The sequence below is a fragment of the Phascolarctos cinereus genome, unplaced genomic scaffold (assembly GCF_003287225.1).
Source record: "Phascolarctos cinereus isolate Bilbo 61053 unplaced genomic scaffold, phaCin_HiC Scaffold_8;HRSCAF=390, whole genome shotgun sequence".
Lineage (NCBI taxonomy): Eukaryota > Metazoa > Chordata > Mammalia > Diprotodontia > Phascolarctidae > Phascolarctos > Phascolarctos cinereus.
In genome coordinates, this window is record NW_027556291.1 from 8,694,449 (window position 1) to 8,720,475 (window position 26,027).

At 41.7% G+C, this 26,027-nt stretch overlaps 1 protein-coding gene across 2 annotated transcripts in view; it reads left to right on the forward strand.

Annotated features, from left to right (window-relative positions):
- Positions 1-26,027, forward strand: part of WDR44 (WD repeat domain 44) — an 86,044-nt gene that overhangs the window by 31,868 nt on the left and 28,149 nt on the right. Inside the window, exons 3-10 of one of the 2 annotated variants that reach the window (XM_020963417.2) lie at positions 1,963-2,037; positions 7,985-8,627; positions 8,832-8,962; positions 10,674-10,769; positions 11,873-12,009; positions 14,395-14,478; positions 23,569-23,675; positions 25,545-25,696. In XM_020963417.2, coding sequence (XP_020819076.1) covers positions 1,963-2,037; positions 7,985-8,627; positions 8,832-8,962; positions 10,674-10,769; positions 11,873-12,009; positions 14,395-14,478; positions 23,569-23,675; positions 25,545-25,696 — 1,425 coding nt within the window. The remainder of the gene's footprint in view (positions 1-1,962; positions 2,038-7,984; positions 8,628-8,831; positions 8,963-10,673; positions 10,770-11,872; positions 12,010-14,394; positions 14,479-23,568; positions 23,676-25,544; positions 25,697-26,027) is intronic. The other variant, XM_020963418.2, reaches the window with a different exon arrangement.

Sequence of the window (26,027 nt, forward strand, 5' to 3'; positions counted from 1 at the left end):
TACTGTTCCAAAGGACTCAAGGCGAAACATGCTGTCTACCTCCTAGAGAACTGATGGACTCAGATTATAGATTGGAGCATTTTTTTCTTTCTTGTTTTTTTCCCCCTCCAGTATGACTAATATGGAAATTTGTTTTGCGTGACTTCATCTTTGTAATGGGTTTTGTATTTCTTGCTTTCTCAATGGGTTAGGGAGAGGAAGTAAGGAGAGAGTTTGGAACTGAAAATAAAATTGAATTAACAAAAAAAAGTTTTCCACTTAAGATACTTCCCTGCTTTAAAAAGCTAAAACCTGGCTCACACTGGGTCAGTTCCTCAACTTTCAGATTGGAATGGAATGAGATACTGTGTAGCAGTTAACAAATAGGAAGTTTACTTAGCCATAGCAAGGGAAGGACATTCTGAGAAGGGAAGGGGTTTGTGTGCTGTTAGTCATTCTGCTGGCTTGAGTAGATTGGGCCAGCAGGCTACCTAGCAAATCCCAAATAAATGAAGAAGGAATGCTGCACAGATAGTGACATACATTTTATTGGGAAGCCTCTCCACTTATTGTATCAGTACATATATCTTTGGAGAAGGAAATGGCAAACCACTCCACTGTCTTTGCCAAGAAAACCCCAAAAGAGGTCCCAAAGAGTTGGACATGACTGAAATGAATGAAAAACAACAGCAGCATATATATCTTGGGCATATGCAAATGGAAAATGAGCTGGCCCTGGAATTGTTGAGGTCTACAATGCTTCTTAAACCGTGGGTCACAGTGGGAGAGTAACCCTCTATAACCTTAAACTGCTCCCTAAAGATGCATTGAACACTAGAATTTTAAAAGAATCAAAGGTACAAGGCACCTAAAGAGTAATGGAAAACTGCATTGTGAATATCAGCTTCGGTATATTACCAGTGATAACTTGAGGAAGAGGTGTTGTAAGATATTCTCAAAGACATGTATGATTAGAAAAAGGCAATATCAACAGCAAGAGCTAACACATGGTTGACTAGAATATTGTACTTCCCAGCCATTTATAAGCCATGCTGCTTCCACCCAGGCCATCTTCTCTACCTCCTCCTTATGGCAAACTTGGATCCTACCCCAGGAAACACCATGGGCTCTTGTCCGTACCCCTTCCCAACTCCCCTTTATATGTTGTCTTCCCCCATTAGAGTATAAGCTCCATGAGGGCAGAGACTGTCTTGCTTATATTTGTTGTTCCGGCCCCTATCACAGTGCCTGGCACGTGGTGCTTAATAAATGTTTGTTATATCTATCAATATTATTTCATGTCTGACAAATGTTAAAAGACCTCTAACAAGAAGAGGTCTTTTAGACTGCATTCTAAAGACAATGTATTATTTCATGTTTTTACTTAGAATAACTTTGGATCATGTTGGGATTGCATTGGGTAGATTCTCTGGAGAATTTATGAAAAGTCAAGGCTGTGAATCCCATGACATGCGATGGCATGGATAGGAAATGATCTGCCTTGATGACAGGATCACCCACACTGACAAGCTCATAGATCAGTCAGAGCACTGAGTGGAGACTGCTCCCAGATGCCAAATATAGCTTGCATATATGGTGACTCATAAATTGCAAATCCATTTTAGGGTTAAGATTTGCATTAATGTTGCCATAATTTTATGACTGTAAAATAGTATTAAATAGGTATAATGTTAAGGTTTTTGCTTTGGATTTTTTATCATCCCAAACACATATCTATTCACACAGACACATACATCCCTACTTCCTGAATTGCATATTTGTGCTAATGATTACCAAAGAGAAAACAGAAAAAGGTTGATGTGTAGACTTCTCAAGTTTTTAAAATTTCTCTAATTTAACATATAAATCAGGGCTTTTAGGAATAAGGATAACCAGGTGTTCTGATCCGTGCTTACTTTATCCAGATTTTCTTTTTTAAAGACCGGAGTCTCATTCAGGTTTGTCATTTTGTTGTTTTTCCAGGAGACAGATAGCATTAAACATAAGGGCGGAAATGAGCCCCTTGTTCAAGAATTGAAACAAGATGATTCCAAGAAGGTCAGTTAAATTTCACTAAGGATGGCCAACTTTAATAAGAGAATGGTTTTTCCTCATCAATATGTTTCTAGTATGTTGAGTACATGATGACCATTTGAGAAATTTTTTTCTAGAATTTGTTAGTAATGTGAAATAATGTATTTTTCTTAAAATTGTCAGTCTTTAATCTTATGTCATTTTTTATTATTAAAATAACTTTTACTTGACACATATAGTATTTGTAAAAGTACATGAGTAGGAGTGTAGTATTTTATGTTTTTACTAGAATAACGTTGGGTCACATTGGGATTTGAACTAGGCATTAAGTACAATGTGTGAGAAGTACCCTAGACTCCTGATTCCAGAGTTCTTGGGTTGTCTATGGCAAGTCCTTGGGCTTACTCCTTTGCTCTTCAAGTACTTCATATCAGAGAGAGCCAGAGACCTGGCAATGGAGAACAAGCCTGGAATACTGCAATTGACTAGATCTTGTGGGAGACAAACATTAAGTGTCAGATATGGTCTCTGTCCTCCTTGTGTTTGAACTCTTATCGAGGAGATCAGGTGTGTATGTGTGTGTGTGTGTGTGTGTGTGTGTGTGTGTGTGTGTGTGTGTGTGTGTACGTACGTACGTACGTACTTGTATATAACATGTGCCTATAGGGATATATACATGCTATATCCATATTTGTTATAGCATATTTGTATGTTACATGTACATATATGTAGACAGCATGCATTCACATGCTCACAAGGAATTCGGGGGGAAAAAATTACTCAACCCTTCTGCTTGAAAGCAAAGCAGATTTACCTCTAAAGAAAAATCACCAAGTAGAGGATTGCAGTGTCTGACCATTAATAAAGTCCTACTTTTAAGATGCTATTAGTCCATGACCGTATGTAAGAAACATATGTTTATTTGTCCATTCATTCAACAGGTATGTTATGCTTACTGCGTACAAGGTACCAGATTAGGTGCTGAGGATGTAAAGACAAAAATAAAAAGAAGTCTTTACCTTTACATTTTTGGGAGGAGGAGGGGGTTTACAACACTCATAATAGCAATAATGACAGCTAACATTTATATAGAGTTTTAAGGTTTTTAAAGCACTTTACACATATCCCATTTAATCATCTCAATAATCCTGTAAGGTAGGTGATGGTATTATCCCTATTTCATAGCTGAGGAAACTGAGGCAGAAGTTAAATGACTTGCCTAGGGTCACACAGCAAGTGGGTATCTGAGACGGAACTTGAATTTGGGGTTTCCTGACTCCAAATCCAGCATTCTATCCACTCTGCCATCTAGCTTCCTCATTTAAATGAAAAAATAAATAGGATCGAATTTGAGGATAGAGGGCATGAGCAACTAGGAAGCAGGAAAGCTCTCCCTATGAGAGGCGGCACTTGAGTTGAATCTTGTTGGAAACAGAGCATTGAAGAGGGCTGTATTCCAGGAATAGAAGGGTGTCTGTGCTAATGCACAGGAAGGTGCAAATGGAAAGCTGCCTTTGAGGAACCCAGAGTCCGCTGGTTGGCCTGCAGCGTCACGTGTGTGAAGGGGTAGCAGTGGGAAAGGAGTATTGCAAGGTAGACCAGAGGCCCGCCGTGATGGGCTTTGAATGCCACAGAAGGAATGAGGAGTTTCTCTCTTTTCTTGGAGTGGATCTACTACCTAGTGCACTGGAGGCCATCTTGTTCTCTTTGAAACTTGGGAGAATTCTTGAGCTAACCTGGCGTCTTAGTCCTTAGAAAAGCAGCTCTCTAGCTTCAGTTTTTTCCCCTTAAATTAACTTTTTAATTTTTTTTAAAAAAGGGTTGGAGAGAGAGAAGATAATTGGTTGGGAGATAGCAGTGCTGTAGAAACTAGAGTTAACATAAATGTGTTTGAGGCCCTTAGGCCTTCCAGGGTAGATTGTGAAACGCTAGGAGCTGGAGTCTAAAGGGGAACAGGAGAGAAGTAAGGGGTTGTCCTCCCGAACCCCTTGATTGAGCTTTGCTTTTAGTTCATTCCATAAAGAGAGCTAGAGAGGGTGTGGATGTGCGTAGCAAGCAACAAAGCTGGCTTCAGCCGCCGCAAGAAGAGGACTCCTAAGTTAGGGGTCAAAGTTCAAGAGCAGCCCAGTGACCAGACCATCATGGAAGAACCTAGACTTCACCCTTGGTTCTTCTTCGGGGTGGGAGAAGCTGTAAGGAGTCCTGTCTTAGGTCCGTTGGGTATCCAAGGCTAGAGCTCAGCCCCTTCCGGCTTTTTGTTTTTGTTCAGTTGTTTCAGTCGTGTTTGACTTGTTGTGACCCCATTTGGGGTTTTCTTGGCAAAGATACTGGAGTGGCTTGCTGTTTCTTTCTCCAGCTCATTGTACAGATGAGGAAACTGAGGCAAATGGAGTTAAATGATTTGCTCATGGTCACACAGCTAGGAAGCGTCTGAGGCAAGATTTGAACTCAGGTCTTCCTGACTCCAGGCCTGGCATTCTATCCATCTTGCCATAACCCTTCTGGCTAGTCAGTGAAATTATTTGGTCGGTCCTGCTGCTTCGACCTCATCTCCAGGAAGGGTTTGGCTGGTATGGTGTAGTGAGGAATCCAGTCTCCCAAGCCCTTCTAGACAGAAAGTGTTACAGATAAGAGGTCAGTGAAGAGAGAGCTATGGGAGGAGAGAATATGCAAGAGGAAGGGGGGTTGTCATTGGTATGAACCACAGCAAGTGGTGGGGTCAGCAGCCCAGTAGCAAAGGGTTAAGAGGTGAAAGAAGGCAGTTTCTTCCCGGAGTTTGGAAGTGAAAGAGAGGTGAAATATAGGATGATTACACCAGGGGAATGCCAATGAAGAGTTTTTCAAGAATGGAGTAGGCCTGAGAACATCTGTAGGCAGGAGGGAGAGAGCCAGGAAGCAGATTGAAAGTGAACTGGGTGTTGAGGAGTGAGAGAAGGGACAAGCTCCCAGAGGCGGTAGGCTTAAGGGCACCCTCTGCATTCGTTCTGCACGTGTCTCTTAAAGGCTTGAGCATACAACTAATTATACATATATTTCAAAACCTAGATAACACATCATAGGGTTAGAAGTGACTGGGCATTTAGAGTCAAGAGAATTCGGGGTAAACTGGAGTTATAAGGCAGGCCTTATAGAGGGACAGCCAGAGTTGGGCCTTTAAGGTTAAATTGGGTTTGATTAGAGCAGAGAGAAGAAGATGAGCCATGGCTTGGAAGCAGGAATGAGCTTACAGGATTGTGTTTGAGATAATGGAGAGGTCTGTTCATGTGTGGAAATAGTGCGAAAGACTCTGAAGGGCCTTGAATGTCAGGATGAGTATTCTGTACTTGATATAGTAGGCATTGGGGAGCTAGCGGTGAGTCTTGGAAGCAGATTAACCATGCCGAGTCATCGTTCAGTCCCGGAGCTGCAGGAACCCTAGCGCCACACTGGTCTGTGACACGCAGGGAGTGCTGGAGGCTCCTCAAGAAGCTCTTGTCATAAGACAGGCAGCAGGTGCTGAGAGCACGTGTAAGAGACATTTCAAATCGATTTGGTGCCTGCGTAAGGATGACAGAGGAGAAGAGAAAGCTAACCCACGCTTCTGAGTCAGAGGAGTTGGAGGATTGAGTTGAACGTTTATCAGATGCCCGTTTTGTGCTGGGCAAATAGAAACAAGAGAGAATTGAGCGAAAGAAGCCTGTTGTTGTTTGTGGGTGGGGGGAGATGATGAATTCCATTGGAATGTTTTTAGTTCTAACGGGAACGTCTTGTAAAGCAGTGGAAAAACCGAACTTGCCTGGCACCCTCCTGGAAGAGTAGCACTCGAGAGAAGGATTTAGAAGATCACAGCCACAGCTGTGAGCAAGAGAATGCTCCAAGAGAAATGGCAAGGCTTGGACTTGGTGGACAGGAAGAGGAAGAGATCCAGCACATAGGCAGGAGGAGAATCAGGTCAGCGCAGTGTCATGGAAGTGAAAGGAAGCAGCTCAGCAGCCGTGTGCTCCTGATGCTTGAGCCCCTGACATTTGCCTCGATTGCATTTGGGAACTGTTTTATAATACTCCACTCTTACTTAACTCCTAGTAAAAGAAGGTAGTAAAGGAGCATGGGCTTCAGCACAAACATAACACTGGGTGAAGGCCAGACTGGGAGACATGTGGGGAACTAACAGAGAAAGACAGAATAGCACCATGTTTCCTAACACTGACCAGACCTTGTTACTTTCAGAAACAGTTTTTGCTTCTTGAGTCAGGGACGTGAGCTAAAATAGCATAGTAGGAGAGCATGGTGAGAAAGGGGGCAGACAGAAAAGGAAGACCGGACAGATCGAGAGAGAGCTCAGGCTTAATGTCTCCATATCACTTCCCTAGACCTTAGTTTCCTCCTCTGTAAAATGAGGGGGTTGAACCAGATGGTCCCTGCCAGCTCTAGATTAAGGATCCTCTGACTTGGCAAGGTTATCTGCTGAGAGGGATGTTGGGCTAAGACCTTGAGGAAGATGGAAGGAGCTTGCAAACATAGTTGTGTGTTTGCTAGCAGCTTCCACCCAAGGGAGGGCTAGTGGAATTGGGAAGCAGTACTGAGTACCCAGTGGACCTTGTGGAAGCTAGCAGAAATTTATGGCGGGCCCAATGAGCATGGGTCAGTGTCTTGCTCCAGCACACCTCTGGGGACCAGGAGTAGGGTAGAGGCCTGGTAGGGATTGCCATTTGGCAGAGCTAAGTGGTCAAGGAAGGGGAGTGTCGTGGTGAAGGTATTAGTGAAATGGCTGATCATGTTGTTGTGACTAGACCAGGGGTGCATATGGAGCCTCTTACTCAAAAGCTTGGGTTCAGTGTCCTTAGCCATGGAACGGTAGAGAGTTTGGTGGACAAGCTTCCAGCTGGACTTGGATGACTGTAGAGCTTGTCTCAGTTGTAATTGACTGCTCCTGTTCTTTCCAGCCTTGGCATAGGCTCCAGGCTTCCTTGGCCCTTAGTTTTTACTGTTGTCTGAGAAGCACTGCTGAGCCACACCTGGCTTTGGCCTTCCTACAAGACAGGAGACCTCCTTGGAGCTTGGCATGTTTCAATCTCATTTTGCTTCTGGTACCTTCCTGGGTTTCCTACCCTTTCCTTAGGGACATTAGCAGGTGTATAAAGCCAGAAGCCTGGAATTCTTTTTGTACCAGCTGCTGGGTGGTGCTTCAGTGGATATATGCTGGGCCTGGAGTCAGGAAGACCTGAGTTCAAATCTGGCCTTAAACACTTACTAGCTGTGTCACCTTGGACAAGTTGCTTAACCCTGTTTGCCTCAGTTTCCTCATCTGTAAAATGGGAATAATAATAGCACCTACCTCCCAGGGTTGTTGTGAGGATCAAATGAGTTTATTTTTATATGTCTACATCTTATCTATCTATCTGTATCTATATATGTATATGTATATATTTATGTATCACTTTGCAAGCCTGGAAGTACTGTATCAATGCTCACCAATATCATTAGTACTGGGTAAAGTCTTAGGATTATAGAGGGTATCCAGCCCAGCCCCCTCATTTATACATAAGGTAAGCCAAGGCCCAGGACATGCAGTGGCTGGGCTGGGGTCACACAGCATAACCGGGGTTTGAGACTCAGCTTCCTTGGCTATGGGTCCAGCTCTTTTTCCACTGTGCCACCTGGGTTCAAATCCTGCTGTCATTGCACTTGTTAGTTCCTTCACTTATAAAGATAATGTGAGCAAAGTGCTTTGTAAACATTAAAACACTATATAAATGTTAGTTTTTATTGTTATTAAGGTATTTGGACATCTGCTTAACTGGACTAGTAAATCTCTAAACAGTCATTTCAACTAATTTGGCACAAATATGCAAATGAACCAAAAGGTTGGGTTTAGTTAATTTCTAGCGTTGGTTGGACTCTTTTTCTTTTTTTTAACTACAAGGACAATCTGAAATGGCTTAGATGTTTAATGAATGCCTTCATAAAAATCTTGACTTTTCTCTTTCTTTAGATTATTGACAGTATTATTGAGGAGAGCCAGAAGGTCCAGCAGCTTGAAGACAAACCTTTGGATTCCAAGGGAACAGAACATTCTGATCCAGAATCGTCTACGAGTACTCTGGTTGCTGGAACAGACCTTCTGAGCAATATTCCTGGACTTTTAGCCACAGATCAGGTGTCACAAGATGTTAAAAAAAGGGAAAAGCAGAACACATTTAAGGAAACCAAATCTTACTCTGACAAATATCCTTGTGCTTATTATGAAGTTCCCTCTGAGAAGCAAATCAGTGAAACCACTCAGGTAATAAAAATCAGTTCAACTGATGAACATACTGTAATGGAAACAGAAGCAGCAGCAACCAAAAATGAAGAAGAAATAAAACAGACTGACATTTTAGAACAGGCATCCACAGACTTCTTCCCTTCCAAAGATGTAGCTGCAGCAGAAGAAACGGCTCCTCTCAAGCCCCCAAGGCATATTCCTGTAGAGCCCGATATCGTGGCGAGCACTAAGAAGCCTGTCCCAGCTCGGCCTCCCCCGCCAACCCATCTCCCTCCACCCAGACCACCCCCTCCTGCCCGGCCCGCTCCTCCTCCCCGGAAAAAGAAAAATGAATTGGAGTTGGAGACTCTGAAACCGTCAGAGCTAGAAGGTAAGTATATTTTAGGCTCCCTCTGAGACCTAGAGACCAGGAGCTTCGAGCAGTATAGATAGGCAGAAGTAATAGTTGTCCTGGACATTGAAGGTCAAGTCATATTAAGTAGACAAAACTGGAAGTTTCTATTCTAATGTTACAGCTGGGACGGTGAATGGAAATGATGTGGGTATTTTCTCCCTAATGCTGACTTTGTTGTAGTTCCTAGAGAGAATTTTGCATCTGGTAGTGCCTTGACTCCTGGTACATCTTCCGAATGCCAGCCCAAGGACGCGCAACCTTCCCTTGATTTGGCAAGTGCAACCAGTGGAGAGAAAATTGTCACTGACCAGGTGAGTGCAGTCAGATCTACTGAGGCAGCATTGATCACTTCTCTGAAACTAGGCTTGAGGCAGAAGATCTTGACTTGTTGCTTTCTATTTTGACCTCACACAGAGAAGTCACATCTACTATTAAACAGAGGATTCTGGGTTATCAAAAGGAGAGGAAGTTATGGAAACAGTTGAAATTGAGGTCACTATTGTGTTTCCGTCAGAACACGTTGACCTTTTAGAATAGTGCTGTGGAAACATGATGACTTGAGCATGCCAGAGTTACCTTGAATCATATGTGTAGTATGGATCATGCCAGGAATACCTGTGAACAAATCCTGCCTTGAACACTTGTTTAGTATGTGTTGAGAAAAATTTGTACTCCTCATTAACTCCCCCAAACATACTTCCCCGTTGTAACAGAGAATTAGTGTTCAGAAAATTGGCCACATGCCAGCCATATCTGGCCGTGTGTGTCTTTCTATCCTTTGGCTTTTCCAGGCCTCTGAGGTCAGGATTGTCGCTATATTGACCAGAGTTCTTACATCTCTCGAGGCTCTTTTTCTTTGTTATTTTGTGGCATTGTGTAAATTGTGTTCCTGGTTCGGCTTATTTAATGCCGCACCTATTGATAATTCTTTCCAAGTTTCCCTGAACCTGTCGTATTTGTTGGGTTTTGTCTCAACCAGTGAGTGTGGTGAACTGGGAAGGAAGTTCCTTGTTAACAAAACTTTTGTTGTAGAAAAGGGCTTTTCCTCCTGTCTTTGATCCACTTTCGGTATATGTCTGGTGTATGCTAGAATATGATTTAATGGCTTCCTTGTGTAAATCCAAATTCTTTTCTAGAAAGGCTAAATACATTAATTTATATTTCCATGACTGGTGCATTCCACAGCCAACATTTACCATTTTCATCTGATGTGATATTTGCCACTGATGGATATGAGATGAAAATCAAGATTTATTTTAATTAGCGTTTCTATAATTATTGATTGGGGGCATTGTTTTTTGGCTTACGTTTGTTGGTAGCTTGGCTTTCTCTTGAGAACTGCCTATTCTCATCCTTAGACCCTTCATCTATTGGAGAATGGTTCCTCTTATTATATTTCACCTCGTGCTTTCTTCATATCGCCCTCACCCAGCTGGTTGCCTTAGCGTCACTGTAGGGATGATGAAAAGAAGACTGAAAATACTTCACATTCCTGACCCAGTTCTGCCCAAATGGGGGTTATTTTCGCAATATATTTTAAAACATGAAAACTTGCCTATTAGCTAGCAGGGCCGTGCTGAGGGTGTGCCAAATGTGAACGTTCGTAAAGCCTGACAGGTGGCAGAGCTTAAAGGGTGACAGAGTACAGGAATGCTTGTCTGGTCTGGCTCCCCTGGAGCTGTCAGTCCTTTTAGGCCTGCTCAGCAGCCGTCCTCTTTCTCTCTGTTACCCTACCCCACATAGAGTGCTAAAGCTCTATTTGGACAAGTCCAAATAGAGCACATTTCTTTATTGTCAACGTTAAAGAAACAGCTACTTTGTGGGTAATGGAGGGATCAGAATGGACAGTCTTCAGCATGCTGGGAATATTAAGTCACTAAAATGGATATTTTCCATTTTCCATTTTAATAGACTCCATCATCAAAAATATTGAAGTTCTTCACAGCTGTGTGCGGTAATGGCTAATTGAAAGTTCTCTGAAATTGTCTGTTGGGTTTGCTTTTTATAAACTTATAATTTCAGGAAAATGGAAAAGCATCTGATGGGCAGACAGTAGCAGGGGAGATGATGGGTCCTCAAAGACCGAGGTCCAATTCTGGAAGAGAACTTACTGATGAGGTAACAGTCTAAATGGCTTTTTTTTTCATGATTAAAAGCATCATAATGCAAAACAAATGAAGGACATTGGAGTGTCCCTTCAATATTATTTTAAAGGGGCATCTCTTGTAACTTTCCTTTGATTATTTAACGTAAGGGGGAAATGTGACCTTTACTTAATAGCTGTATGTTCCTAGGCAAGTGACTTAACTTCTCTGTCTCTCGGTTTCCTTATCTGTAAATTGGGGGTAATAAATAAGCACCTCCCAGGGTAGTTATGAGGACCAAATGAGATAATATTTGTAAAGCACTCAGCACAGTGTTAGTTAAAAAAAATGGTGAAGATATATTCTTTTAAAAAGTCAGTATCATACAATGGTGTTGATTATGTAGTAAAAAAAAACAAGAACCATGGTTTATAGGGAAGTCAGAAGGTCAGCTTAGTTCTGAAGTTAAGTACCCAATTCGACAGGCATGTATTTTTGTCCATACCAGATAGCATGCAGTGTGTACACACTTTGTTTTTGAGTGCTTTCATCCAAAATCGAAAGGAATGAACTGATTTGAGAAATCGGAGAAGAGTAATCAGGACCAGAATAGGGACCCTGTGGTTGGACTGTAGCCATGGTGGGAATAGTCTAGAACAGAGAGTCAGGGAAATGGAGAAGAGGAGAGAGGACAGGGTGACTGGAGGAGCAGAAACTAAATTACATCATTGCAAAAAGAAGTGAGATGTCAAGATTTTTGCCGTACGTAGGATATAGGAAGAAAGGCTGTCTATCTTCGAATCTCTCCAAGGCCTGGTTGGCTCGTTCTTTTTAGTACTGTTATAATGAGGCAATATTTCTGTGGCATTGTCTATTCCGGCATATTATGGGACTGTTTTCATCCTTGGTAGCTTTATTATTATACTGTGAACATTGATCAGTGTTACTTGCTTCTACTCCCTAAGTCAGTCCCTACCTTGAGTGTTTTTCAAGCAGTATATCTGATGTTTCTTCTATTTGAAGTATGCAGCATTGCATGTCTCTGGCTGTCTTTTCTAAAAGAATCCTCCTGAAAGATTCAAGTAGAAATATGGAAATTATTGGTGGTCTAGCACTAAATGTCCTTCTTGACTTTAGGAAATTTTGGCCAGTGTAATGATTAAGAACCTTGATACAGGAGAAGAAATACCTTTGAGCCTTGCAGAAGAGAAATTGCCTACAGGGATTAATCCACTGACCCTACACATTATGAGAAGGACTAAGGAATATGTGAGGTATGGCTTACTGCAATTTTTTGTCATTTGTATGAGAAAGATTTCCTTTTTTTTAATACTTTTAATTTTTTTCTTTTTTCTTTTGAATTAAACCAACAAACACAAACATTCCACTTTGTAAAGAAGAACCCAAAAAAAGGATCGTATATGAAACTCTGACTTGCCGTTACATAATTTTTTTAGAGAGTTAAATTAAATTTAACAGGATAGTAACAAAATAGCATTATTCGTTCCAAAGAAATTCTCAGAATGACTTACTAAGACTGTCACCCTGAGTTTCCTAAAAAAATATTTTTTAAAAATATGAATTATCAAGTAGGAAGCTGTCCACAAAGTTAGTCTCAGGCTGAAGAATGCATTTAAACAAAGAGAATTCAGGACAATCAAGTTGCCCTACACACCTTTATTAAACATTAAGCACTAATGACGGGCAAGGGTGGAGGTCAAGGTAGGAGATAGATGAATGCCCATACATGGGTGGTTGGAGCATGCTGCTGGATTTTCATATACTTTATTTTGTTAATTTTTTAAAATAAATTTTTATTTCTATCTCTTGTTTTTGTACCACCTAAAATTCCCCCTGTATCCCTCCTCTTGCCCCTCCCACACCCAGAGAACCATCCCTTTTTTAAAAAATCTACTTTTTGTTTATTTCATTATTTCTCAATTACATGTGAAAAAATTCAACTTTGATTTTTAAAAATTCTGAGTTTGAAATTCTCTCCCCACCCATGGAGAAGGCTAGCAATATGGTGTCTCTTGGAAATGTGAAGTCATGCAAATATATTTCCATATCAGCAGTGTTGCAGAAGAAAACACCCCCCCCCCAAAAAAAAATGAGGAAAGTGAAAAAGTATGCTTCAGCTTGTAGTCAGACTCCATAGTTCTTTCTCTGGGTGTGGATAGCATTTTCCATCATGAGTCCTTTGGAGCTGTCTTGGATCATTATATTGCTGCGAATAGCTAAGTCATTCGTGGTTGACCACCATATAATATTACTGTTACCGTGTGCAGTGTTCTGGTTCTGCTCACTTTACTCTGCATCAGTTTATATAAGTCTTCTCAGGTTTTTCTGAAAGCATCCTGCTCGTCATTTCTTATAACACAATAGCATTGTATCACAATCACATACCACAGCTTGTTCAGCCATTCCCCAATTGAAGAGCATCCCCTAAGCCATTTCTTATAATAAAAAAAAAATTTTTTTAAAGAAAAAAGAAAAGTTTTCAGCAAAACCAATCAATACATAGAAAAAATTTGACAATATATTTTTATATGCTTTCAGTTTCCTTAGTTTTTAATTTTATTCTGCATAGTTTGTATACCTGGAATTAAAATGTAGTCCATCTATTTGTTTTGTCAAAATCTTTTTTTTTTAATGAAAATGTATAAAATATCTTGATTTGAATTGGAAGCAATTTACAGCAAACATTCATTTTAATATAACTTCAATTATTTTAAAGTATAAACATATTTATGTATGTATTTCCTTGTAAAGAGATGACCTTTTCGGAGAATATCCTTTACTTGAATCGGTGCATGGTTCCTAGGATTTCGAATGCAAAAGGACCTAAGAGTCATCTTTGGTTTAGGCCTAGTTTCTAAAACTGGAAAAGAATGAGGAGGCATTGAGCTACCTAATGAAATGTCATTGATCTATCAGACTAGAGGGAGAATCACAGTTCCTGTGGAGTTAGTTCATTCCTCTTGGAAATTTGACTTTAGGATTCAGTGATCTTGGTTAATTTATTGTTTCTTTAGGTCAAAGAAATGACCTTAGGGGAACTAATTGACTTGGAGAAAAATATAGCTAAGGAACAATCTACATAAATGTATGAACTTTTCCATTAGGAAGAATTTGTGATCACAAGGATGGGGCGTGGGGAGAGTCTGTATATTATCAGGGAAATGTCTGCTCAAAGCAGGTGGCCTGGTCATGTGGTGAAGAAAGATGTCCACTAGACAGCCCATGTGCTGGGAGGAATCTCGTACTCTTCTGCCACTCACTAGCTTTGGGGCTCTGGGCAAGTCGTGGCTTCTCTCAGTCTGATTTGTCCTTATTTGTAAAATGAGGAGGATGAGAGCTCCCATCTGACAGGGCTGTTGTGAAGCTCAGGTGAGATTGTGTAGATAAAGTGCTTTGCAGAGCTTAAGGTGCTCCAGACAGGTCATTATTGTAATTATTATTACGTTGGACCCTGGATTAGACAATAGGCCTCCACATTTTCTGACCTATTTTAGCCTCCTGGTCCTTAATAACAGGAAAACCCATGTGACAGTTGGCGGCTGAGGACTTGTTCTAGAGGAGGGTAAAAGTCAAATGAAAAAGATGGTGGTTACACATTTTTTAAAACGGCATCATTTGTTTCTCTTCTTTTTCTCCAGTAATGATGCAGCACAGTCAGATGATGAAGAGAAGATCCAGTCCCAGCAAACAGATACCGACGGCGGAAGGCTAAAACAGAAGACGTAAGTTTGGTTAGCTCTTATTTCTTCCTGTTTAGGAAGTGCTGTGCTCTGTGACGTTTGCATTGACAGTAATAATAACAGTAACAATACTAGTGGCGTACTAACAGTTCTATTGATAACATTTATATAGCACTACGCTAAGTGCTTTACAAATATTATCTGATTTGGTCTTCATGACGTCTCTCTGGGAGGTGGGTGCGAGGAGTCATAGTTAAGTGACTTGTGCAGGGTCACATAACTTAGTAAGTGTCTGAGGTCATATTTAAACTCAGTTCTTCTTGACTCCACTCCAGGCAGCAGCACCAAGCATGTTTGGTCAAACAGCATGACTGTAGAATCAGCCTTAAAAGTCAAATCATCTATTCCTTTCATCCCTTAATGCAGACAGTTCTTACTTTACATAAATTTGCATTACACAAATTTGACTTTACATAAAGGTTTCTGAAAGAAATCCGCATTCATAAAAAATTATGAAAATTTCTTACTCAAAGCAAATGCCAGACAACATAAATGGTGGTAGGAAGCTGAGAAGCATCACGAGGTCACTTCCCACATGCAGACAGTGAATGATTCTGTACCTCTCCCCTGTGTTCAGTAGTGATCCTTATATTTTCACCCTGGTGGGTGGCAAAGTGCTCTTAAGGGGAAAAGTGAACCATCTGGTCAATGTAAGCCAATGGACTTCAAAATAAAAATGAAAAAAAAAATGAGAAATATGAAGGAGACCAAAAACTATGATTAGTAGCATGTGAACTTAGCCTTATGGTGTTGACTGTGAACACCATAGTGAAGGATGCTGCCCGGATAAAGGCACACACAGAAGGCAGTGCTTGCATGCAGGCCACTTAACTGTTGAAACAAAGAGAAGGTGCTATTCTAGTGAGGGAGAAACGATTGACTATGTGGATCGAAGCCCAGGCTCGGAAGAAGGTTCTTTTAAACTTGATGACAATTCAAGCCAAGGCTCGAAGCCCCTTTGAAGAAGGAACATAAGTATTTACAACAAGCAGTGGTTGCTTTGCACAATTTAAAAATTGCACAGGATTTCATGATGTGCAAGTGTCAGGAGAGGCTGCTGGTGGAGCTATTGACACAGCAAAGAAGTTCCCAGAGTTCCTGCAAAAAATAATAGATGAGGGTCCGGACTTGCCACAGCAAATCTGTAAAGTAGACAAAACTGGCCTATTTTATAGGAGAATGCCATCTCGAACAACTACACAGGGGCATAAAGCTTCTAAAAATAAAGTTATAGGGCAGCTAGGTGGTGCAGTGGATAGAGCACCAGCCCTGGATTCAGGAGGACCTGAGTTCAAATCTGGCCTCAGACACATAACACTTACTAGCTGTGTGACCTTGGGCAAGTCACTTAACCCCATTGCCTAGCCAAAAAAACAAACAAATAAAAATAAAGTTACTCTTCTGATTAGAGAGAATGTATCTGGAGCTGCACATTACAACTTGTTCTTGTGCACCAAGCAGAAAATCCCAGAGCATTGAAAGGAATCTGCCAGGCAACACTACCTGGCCATTATTACTTTGCCACCCCTAAGGCATGGGGATCCCTTTTCATCTTTGAACAATGGTTTATATACTGCTTCATTCCTAAAGTGGACAAGTTTTGTAATGAAAATAACATTTCTTTCTACTTATTTTCAATAAAAACCCAGGTCACCTTCCCTGTCTGGAAGCTTTTAGTGAAAATGTAAAAGTGCTCTACCTTCCCCATAACACTACTTCACTATTAAATAATAAAGTAGTTAAATAGTAAAATAATAAAATAGTAAGTTCACTTACCTTGGCATTCCACAAAGATGATGATGTTGACACACACATTGCCAGAGCTAGCTCAGTGTTTGGGAGGCTCCAAAGGAAAGTGTGGGAGAGAAGATGTATTAGACTGCCTACCAAACTGAAGGTCTACAGAGCTGTTGTGCTGATTTTGTTGTATGCCTGTGAACCCCAGATAGTCTACCCGCAGCATGCCAGGAAATTGAATCACTTCCATTTGAATTGTCTTAGGAAGATTCTGAAGATCACCTGGCAAGGTAAGGTACTGGACACTGAGGTCCATTCTCGATCTGAACTGCCAAGCGTTCAAACTTGATTGCAGAGAGCACAACTCCAGTGGGTTGGCCATGTTGTTCAAATGCCAAATGTATGTTTGCCTAAAAGACTATTTTATGGGGAACTCACAAGGTAACCGCTCACGTGGAGAATAGGAAGAAGTTATACAAGGAGACTTTAAAGGTTTCCGAAGAGCCTTGGAATCGTTTGAGATATGGGAGACACTGGTACAAGACGGTCCAGCATGGCATGCTGGCACTGTACTCTATGAGGGAAGCGGAGCCACAGTAGCACATAGGAAATGTGAGAGGCACAAACCTAGAGATATTCAGATGGACTATTTGTGTCTGACTTGTGTGGTAGGGTCTTCTGAGCTTGTACTGGATTGAACCTTGACCCCGACATTGTGATGTCATTGGTCCCCTTCGAGTAGGAAGGAGGAAAAGCAACAACCTCATCATTGCAACCTGTGGATCAGGGAGTGATTGCGAATTTGAAGGCATGTTACTCACAAATTTCGAGGCAATTGCCCCTTTGGATGCAGATAAGGATTTAACATGAAGAGATTTCTGGAAGTCCTATAACATTTACCATGCAATCTGGAATATTGTTAAGGCATGGGAGAGTTTGGAAATAGTGTGCCCGCAGTTCATTGTTGATTTTGATGTATTTGACAAAGATGAAATATTCCAAGAAGCATGTGACATGATTGTGAAATTAGTGTAAGAATTGGCACTCAGAAATGGATGAGAAAGATATGGAGGATTCAATTCAGTCTCTTGGAGAAGAATTGTTGAATGAGTATCTGATTGAGCTGCTGGCTGCAAAGATTGCAGAAGAAGAAAGAAAAGCTTCACAATCCTAGGTCGAAGCCAAAAGGTTCACAACAAAACAGTTGTCAGGAGCATTTCATCATCTGAGTGATTTTTTTTCCTTGTATTAAAAAGATGGATCCAAATGCTTCAAGATTTGTAAAAGTTCAAAGGCTAATTGAGGATAATACTGCTTGCTATTGTCAGAGAAAGAGAAAAAAGAGAATCACTGTCTGAACCTCTCTGGGTAGCATCATATACCCCCAGTGATAAAGGTTAGGTGCAGTGGGTGGGGGAGGGGCCACAGACTGCACCTATGTTAACTGTACTGTACCGTACCATGCATGCTTTATCATCGACTTTACCTTTCATGTCATAATTCTGTTTATTATCATGTTACAGTACTGAATGTTTACATTTTCTGACTTGCATAAAGGTATTATTTTATGTATGCTTTTGTTATGGAGGCGAAGTGAATTGGATGGGTAGGGCCACATTCACCTTACATCAAAATCACTTTACGTAGAGTTCTGATGAAACAGTCTGTTAGAATGGTCCACCTATGTAAAGCGAGGATTGTCTTTTAATAGTTAGTTCATCAAGGACTAGCCTTCTTTTTATTTTAAGGATACAGCCAGAGACATGCTGAGTAGTTTTCTTGACTTTAGGAAATTTTGGCCAGGGGAACGATTGAGAATCTTGCTATGGGAGAAGAGGGGTTTATGAATGCCTTTTTTAAGCTTATAATTTTGGCCTGCCTCTGGAAGTGATGAGTGCCAGAAGTTTATCACCAACTCTATTATAGAGTCGTGTACTTGAGTGGGTCTGTGAACCCACCATGGGCACTCCCTCCAGTGGTACAGCTTCTAAGCCATCCACATGCCTCCTCTTCTCTCCTGACTCATGCTCTCGGGAGATGAAGGCAGAAACTAAGCAGTCTTCCCCTTGGTCTGTGTTGAAGCCAGATTCCCTTCATATGTACAATATTCCTGAGCTTTTTCCAAACATGAAAAAACCTAGTGGACTTTAGTCATTAAGCTTTCAGTGTACTGAAAGGTTCCTTAGCAGCTTAGAAAGAGTGCCTGATTTGTAACCAGGAAAGAGCTTTTGCTGAGCCCATCTGCTCCATTGTGTAACTGCTGTGAAGGCAGGAAGCCGTCTTCCATCTCAGCAGAACCTAGAGGTGAATACTTGTAGATTTCTGAGACGTGAGAAAGCTTGTTCAGTTCAGTTCCACCGCTCGTTATTAAGTGCCTGTCCTCTTCAAGATTCTGGACCTACAGAGACACAAATAAAAAATTTCCTGCCCTCAGGTAGCTTTAGATTCCATGGGGTGTGAGGGGGCAGTATTAATATCATTAGCACCATTAAGTTTCGTACAAGAAAATAGTGGCTGGGGGGGGGGAGCAGGGTGTGCTGACAGGCAGAAGTCTTATTTGAGGAGATTTTATGGAAGAAGGCACTTAGGTCAAGCCTTGAAGGGAGATGCATTCTGAGAGGTGGAGATGAGAAGGGCAAAATGCATTCCTAAAGTGGGGGATAGCTTATGCACATGTGAGGAGGCAAGAGACGATATGGTCTACTTGAGGAACAGGTGGGACAGTTTGTGAACACTGAGTTCACAAAGGTGAGTAGTGCCAGGTGGGGCCAGAATGGTAAGACAGGCATGATTGGGCAGGATTTGGGGCATGTGAGATAGAGAGCCATGTGAACATGGAGTGTGCCTTTTGGCGGTTTGGTGCCATGAATGTGTATTGGAACCAGTTAACCCAGACGTGTGACTTCATCTACTAGTTTGGGAGTTTCAGTGGAGAAGCAATGAGTTGGAGTTAAGAAATAATGCAGGAGATGGTTTCAGAGAAACCTGGGAAGATTTAAATGATCTGATGCAGATTACAAAGACAACAATATAGTAATGACAAACAACTTTGAAAGAATTAGGCACTCTGATTCCAGAGGACCAGTGATGGAATCCACTACCTACCTCCTGCCAGCGAGGGGACTGGCTCAGAGTGTAGAATGAAACAGACTGGTTTGGTTTGGCTTGTTTGTTTTGACATGACCAATGCAGAAATGTGTTTTGCTTTACTACACATTCATTTGTAACAAAGGTTTTGTTTTTCCTTTGTTCTCAGTGTGGGGAGGAGAGAGAGAAGATAGAATTTTGACAGTAGGAAAAATACATACAATTTTAAAGGAATCAACAATTCAGGCGTGGCGTTATGTTAGAGGGGAAAAGGAATCTTATCTTTGAAAAGAATAGAAGGCTAGAACAGTGGTGATAGATAGGAAGAACAGGACGGGCTGGAGTTTGAAGAAGAATGAGGAAACAATGGAAGGACAGAGGGCAGTGATCAGAGAGGAGACTTGCAGAGCTGAAGCTCATTGACGTGTCATAGTTGGAGGTGATGAGGACATTTCATATGGTCGATTCTGTGTGTGGTGAATCAGTCACAGTGAAGCTCTAGGCCACGGGGCTTGAGGAGGCCACAGTGCACGAGGGGAAGTCAATGTGTATGCGGCCTTGCCAAGGACAAAGGCCAAGGCTGGGCTGAAGGGAGGGACTGTGAGCCCACCTCCTGGCCTAGTGTGTAAGGCTGCTTGCAAGTGGGAGTAACCAGAGGTCTGGTGTCTCAGAGAGATAAGTTTCCTGAACTACAAGAGAATTAAGAGTGTGAAGAGAAGAGACAAAAGATAAAAGGAGGCTTGTTGATGAGTGAGCCATTGTTTGAAAGGGCAGAGAAGGAAAGGTGGTCGGGTACAATGTAATTGAACTAAATGGGGATGAGAGAGTGAGGAGAGGTAGCAGGGGACAGGGTCGTTGGTCCCTTAAGGTGATGATGACTCCGAGTCACTGTGGTTGGGGGAACAGAAGGTACAGGTTTGATAGCCAAGCTCTGCGCTCCCATGCCACCCCGAATAAGGAGCCTTTCCTCATTAGCACCCTCCCATGCTCTCTTTCTTACGTAATCATGTATGTGCCTCTCAGTTTGCATGTTATATCGCCAGTACCCCTCACCTCCCACAGTAGAATCATCTTTGTGTCCCCAGTGCCCGTCACAGTGCCTTGTGCCCCCTAGTAAGTACTTAATAAATACTTGTTAGATTGGATTGAACCTCTACCTTAGGATCCTGTGAGGGTGGAGATGATGTAAGTGCAGTGTTCATTGTCTAAACACTTGGCAGGCGGTGGGGTCAGGAGGAGATGTGGTAGCCCAGAAATCTGGGGCTCCCAAGATGAGAATCAGCTGCAAGTGATATCAGCCCACAATGGGAGGGAACGATGCATACTTAGAAGATATTCTTCACTTGGTGCATGCACTTGACTCCATATCAAGCCTGACATTCGGTGCTCTGGCCCTCTTGGTATCGGTCTAGTGCCTAAAGCCCCAGTAATGGGAACCAAGGCCTTTGTCTATGGTCCTAGCATTTCTAGCTGCAAGTGTAGTGTTTGAGACCTTGTTGGGGCAGCCAGAGCTCCTAGTCTTAGCTCATCTTCACTTCTTATTCTAGGCTTTAGACCTCCTTCCTTCCAGAGGCCATTGGCTTCCATGTCAACTGCTTATCTTGTAACTGCAGTGTCCAGTGTTTGTTTCAACTTGTTTGTCCCTTAAGGACAGGCTACATTGGTTGGCAAACGATGCTTCATATTCTCCAGAATCTGGTCGACACTGTCATTGATGCAAATTTCCACTGCCTTCTCTGTCTTAGTCTATTTCTCTCTGACACAGAGGTTCTGAACTGACATAGGTGTTAGAAAGAGTTCTGGTGATCCAGTTTCTCTGGCTAATGAGCAAGAGTCACATCAGACCCTCCCATGTATAACAAAGGGTTAAACCCTAATTCCAAGTCACCCTCATGGCCATGACAGGCATACCTATGTACTGGCGCTTAGATCCTTTCTTTTGGCAAACCGATTCTACGTGATGGCTCTTAATCATCTGTTCTTATGCTGAGAAATCCCCAATCTCTGTATCCAATCCTGACGCCAGGTTTAGTCTCATATCTTCAACTGCTTGCTAGATATATCCATTTGCATGTCATAACATAACATCACCCTCATCATACCCTAAAAAATTGTCACCACCCCACCTCCCCCACCCTGATCATCTCTCAGCTTTTCTGTATACAACTGTTTCTGAGTTTAAAATCGTGGAGTTTACCCTAGAGTTTTTTCCTGTTACTTTTCACCTATAACCAACCAATCACCAAATCCTATCCATCCTCCCTTTGAAGTTTCTCTTGTATCCATCCCTTCCTTCTTATCCACACTTTGAACCATCATTTTCTAAGCCCTCATTACTTCCCAGGGAATGGGGGTAGAGGATGGGAGAGGGCCCCGACACGTGTTGCCCTCTGCAGCCCTTTACCTCCTTGATTTTTCATGGGGGGACAACCTTTGTAACCAATGTAGTGATTGCTCTCGCCTCACTCTTCCACAGTGCAACTGGCTACATCTTCCCTTCAGAGTTTTAGAGGTGCCCTTAAGAGGATGGGTTTTCTTTTCTCTAAAGCCATTGGCTCAAGCCCCCATTCCAGTGTAGCCCCACCCTGCTGTTAGATACCAGTGATTAATATCCCAGTTTTATTTGACCAGTTAATATCACTTCATGTCCACAAAAGAATATTTACAAAAGAATATTCTTTCATCAAATGCTGCCTAGCTGCCGGATGGAACTATGTCTCAGTACTGCTGAGCTGGGACAGAGAAGGCTTATTCCTTGAGAGACATCAGTATTGGGCTGGCTGCTTACAAAACCCGGCATGGTCCCCACTCTCAGACCTCCTACTAGTTTGCTCACATGGTCTCGAAGTTCACAAGGTTATGAGCTCCTGTCTGCTTTGCCTAGAAAGAAGCACGAAAAATAAACTCAAGAGTGGCAATGAGCAGAGAGGCCCATGTTCCCAGGTTGTACGTCAGCGTTGGTTTGGGAGAGCCCAAGGCCTCTCCTCATGTAGCATTGTTTCTTCTCTCCCCAGCATTCAGTTGAACAAGAAGAAATTGAGCCAAAAAACCAGATTTTGATGGACTCATGCCTTCTGAATGCAACCCAGCTCTTGGTACTCCCCAATCAACAGTCTGCCTGTTCACATGGTTAACAGACTGGGATCAGATACAGAATATCTAAACGTGCTCCTTGGTCCACATGGGGATTATTATGGAAGCTGGGCACTCTGTGTATGATCATAAGGGCTGGTCTTACTGGCTAGTCTTCTGTCACATCTAAATGGATTTAAAAAAAAAAGTGAGCTAAGATTGTTTTTAAAATAATCCTACCAAGAGTTGACTTGAAAAAATTTAAAATTTTATATAATTATCTATTTATGTAATTTATATATAATATAATTTATATAATTATAACTATAAATTGGTACCAGTGGTACCAGTTAAAAGACTATGTTTATCATCATTCCTATAGATATTGCTGATGTTATCAAATCTGGTGAACTTCTCAGACAACATGTCTGGTTTAGGTAATTGTATCTGAGTAAAATGGTGGTGCCTTGAAATCAAGTTACATAGGCCAGCCATTTGGATTTTCCCTAGGTTTGGATAACAATGTGAGCTAAAGCGTAATAGACTCGTGGTTTTTGTATAACAAATCAAACACTTTTATGAACGTTGATCTCTTCCTATTAGTCTGAGAGACAATTGGGCATGAGATTTACAACCATGAGGAATTCAACAAGTAATTCAGCCAATATTTCCTGTGCACCTACTGTGTGCCCTCAGGGAGCTTTGACAGTCTAAGGAGAACTTTGAACACAGTTGTAGCAGTAAGAAATAGAGTGTGAGAAATGTGAAAGAGGGAGAAGGTGAGGGGCGGGGGGAGAAATGGAATTGCAGCAAGCAAAGTGAGCTAACTCAGCCCAGCTCAGTATTGAACTATAGGAACCCAGATAGGAAAAGAGATTTTCCCCATTTTGTGTGGAAGAAAAGCCACCGCCTCCTTTTCCATGTCACAGTGTAGCATTGACAGACTTCCATAGAGTAGACTTTCGACAAATGGATAGAGATGTTCTAGGTTGACCTATCCAGGGTGAATCCATCTAGTCCCGAAAGCATGGGCCGCTCAGACATGGTCATTACTCATTTATGTTAAATTATACCTCAGCATTTTAAGTGGTTAGAGGGCATGGATGGAGATGTGAGCATGAGCTGCTGTACTCTGGAGACCTAATGAATTAATAAGGCATCATTTTTGCTATTTAGGACTCAGCTCAAAAAGTTCTTAGGAAAATCAGTGAAAAGAGCCAAACACCTTGCTGAAGAATATGGCGAGCGTGCCGTAAATAAAGTTAAAAGCGTTCGAGACGAAGGTGAGTGAAAGAATGTTTTTAGAGGTTAGACTGAGGATTTCACTCACTTCCTCCAAATTTACTATCTTAGCACATCATTTTATTTCTTCCCACATGACTTCTGTTTGAGAGAAAGAATCAAACTGTTTTGGTCACTCTTTTAAGAATTCCATTACTTAAAGAAATTGCATGATATAATCCCATCCCCAAAGCACTTAATGAGGGGGAGGTTTAGATACCTTTGTGGCTATATATGTTTTATCTCCTTCAGGTATAAACTGCTTTATGGCTAAAGACATTATGTCTGAGCAACATACATGGTTCGTATCTTGAGGCAACCTAGAATCATTAGTAAGTGTTTAATGGTCTCCACTTGCAAAAAAAAAATCATTTGACTTTGTTGTTTAGTGAATATTTTGTCTTAAAATGTCTGGGGTAACCATGACATGGCCAAAAGAGCCTGCATTTGGAGTTGGTAAATGCGGGTTCAGTTCTGGGTTCTGTGTGTAAAGATGAGGATGGCGTTCATGTGCCTTGGGTACTTTGTTGGGGTGCTTGTGAGCTCCCTACAAACAGCAGCTCTGCTCTGTCTGAAGTCTTAGTGATTGCCTTGGGGCCCAGGAAATGATCTGACTGGTCCTGGAAGTGGCAGAGGCCAGTTGGAACCCTGGTCTTAATGCATCCTGTCTGCTTGGAAGGGGGAGGTAAGGGACTTGGCCAGGGTCACACAGTGTGTGTCCAAGGCAGGACCTGACCCTAGGTCAAGGCCAGCTTTTTAATATTCCCATTAAGAAGTAGAATTATGAGATCTGCACCAATTCTAGGCACTATGCATTTTAAAGTAATAGCAATTAGTTTTACTTTAGTATCTTTCTGTGAGGTTTCAAGTTCAAATTTATTGTTGTTAATAATAGTAATAGCTAGCATTTATACAAGGTGTCCCAAAAGTCTTAGTGTAGTTTTATGCTTTAATTAACTTCAGACATATGAATCCTGCAAACTTAACAAAAATATCATTTGAAAGTTTAATTATTTGAATATTGTTTATGCTTATTTAGTTTTATGAATTGTGAATAACAGTTTTAAAAATTTTAATTTTAGCAAGCTAGAGCAGCCCGTCATTATGCATTGCATAGATGACAGATTCTCGGACTGGTGGCTCAGTCAAGGCAGTCCTCTTGCTTGGCCACCTCAGTCACCTGATCGGTCTCCATTTCCATCCCATTTTCTTGTAGGGGAGGTGGGGGTCACATCAGAACTGTCCGTAGGTATTAGTGCCTCATTCTTTGGATGCACTTTGGATGTGAAGTTTGCAAATGCTGTCCTTCCGGTCCCTGAGCAGCAGCAGCTGATGAAAGGTTTTACAAAGTTCAAAAATGAATTAGAGCAGCATATTGCACAAGGTGATAGGTTGGATTCAAATAAGAAATGGAGTAATATTTCCAACATTTTAATAATTAACTTTTCAAATACTGATTTTCATAACTTTGTAGCACTTCCTCTTCTGAAGCTATTAAAGGTTAAACCTGCACTAAGACTTTTGGGACATCCTGTACAGCTCTTGAGGGTTGGCAAAGTACTTTTTACAAATATTATCTCATTTGATCCTCACAAAAAACCCTGTGAGATAAGTGTTATTATTATCCATGTTTTACAAATGGTAGAAAACTGAAGTGCAGAGGCAAAGTAACTTCCCAGGGTCACCCAGTTAGTAAGTATCCAAGGGCAGATTTGAACTCAAGTCTTCTTGACTCCAAGCCTAGCTGCCATAATAAAGAAGTAAATTTCAAGTTCATTGAAGTGTCGTCCTAACCTGTACATCTAGACAGTGGGAGGCGATTGCTTTGAGATCATGACAAGCAGCCGTTTCTGTTTCTCTTTCCTCTTCAGTGTTCCATACTGATCAAGACGATCCTTCATCAAGTGATGATGAAGGAATGCCATACACAAGACCAGTGAAATTCAAAGCAGCCCATGGATTCAAAGGACCTTATGACTTCGAACAGATCAAAGTGGTTCAGGATCTTAGTGGTGAACACATGGTAAGCTCACACAGTGTTAGACTTGGAAGGGATCTCAAGGTCAGTTTTGTTGTTGTGTCATTTCAGTCGTGCCTGACTCTTTGTGACCCCATTTGGGGTGTTCTTGGCAGAGATCCTGGAGTGGTTGGCCATTTCCTTCTGCAGCTCATTTTAGAGATGAGGAAACTAAGGTAAACAGAGTTAAGTGACTCGCCCAAGGTCACACAGCTAGAAAGTGTCTGAAGCTAGATTTGAGCTCAGGAAGATGTCTTTACTCCAGGCCCAGTGTTCTATCCACTGTGGCATCACTAAGCTGCCCAACAACAAAAACAACACCTTCTCTGCCGGGTCC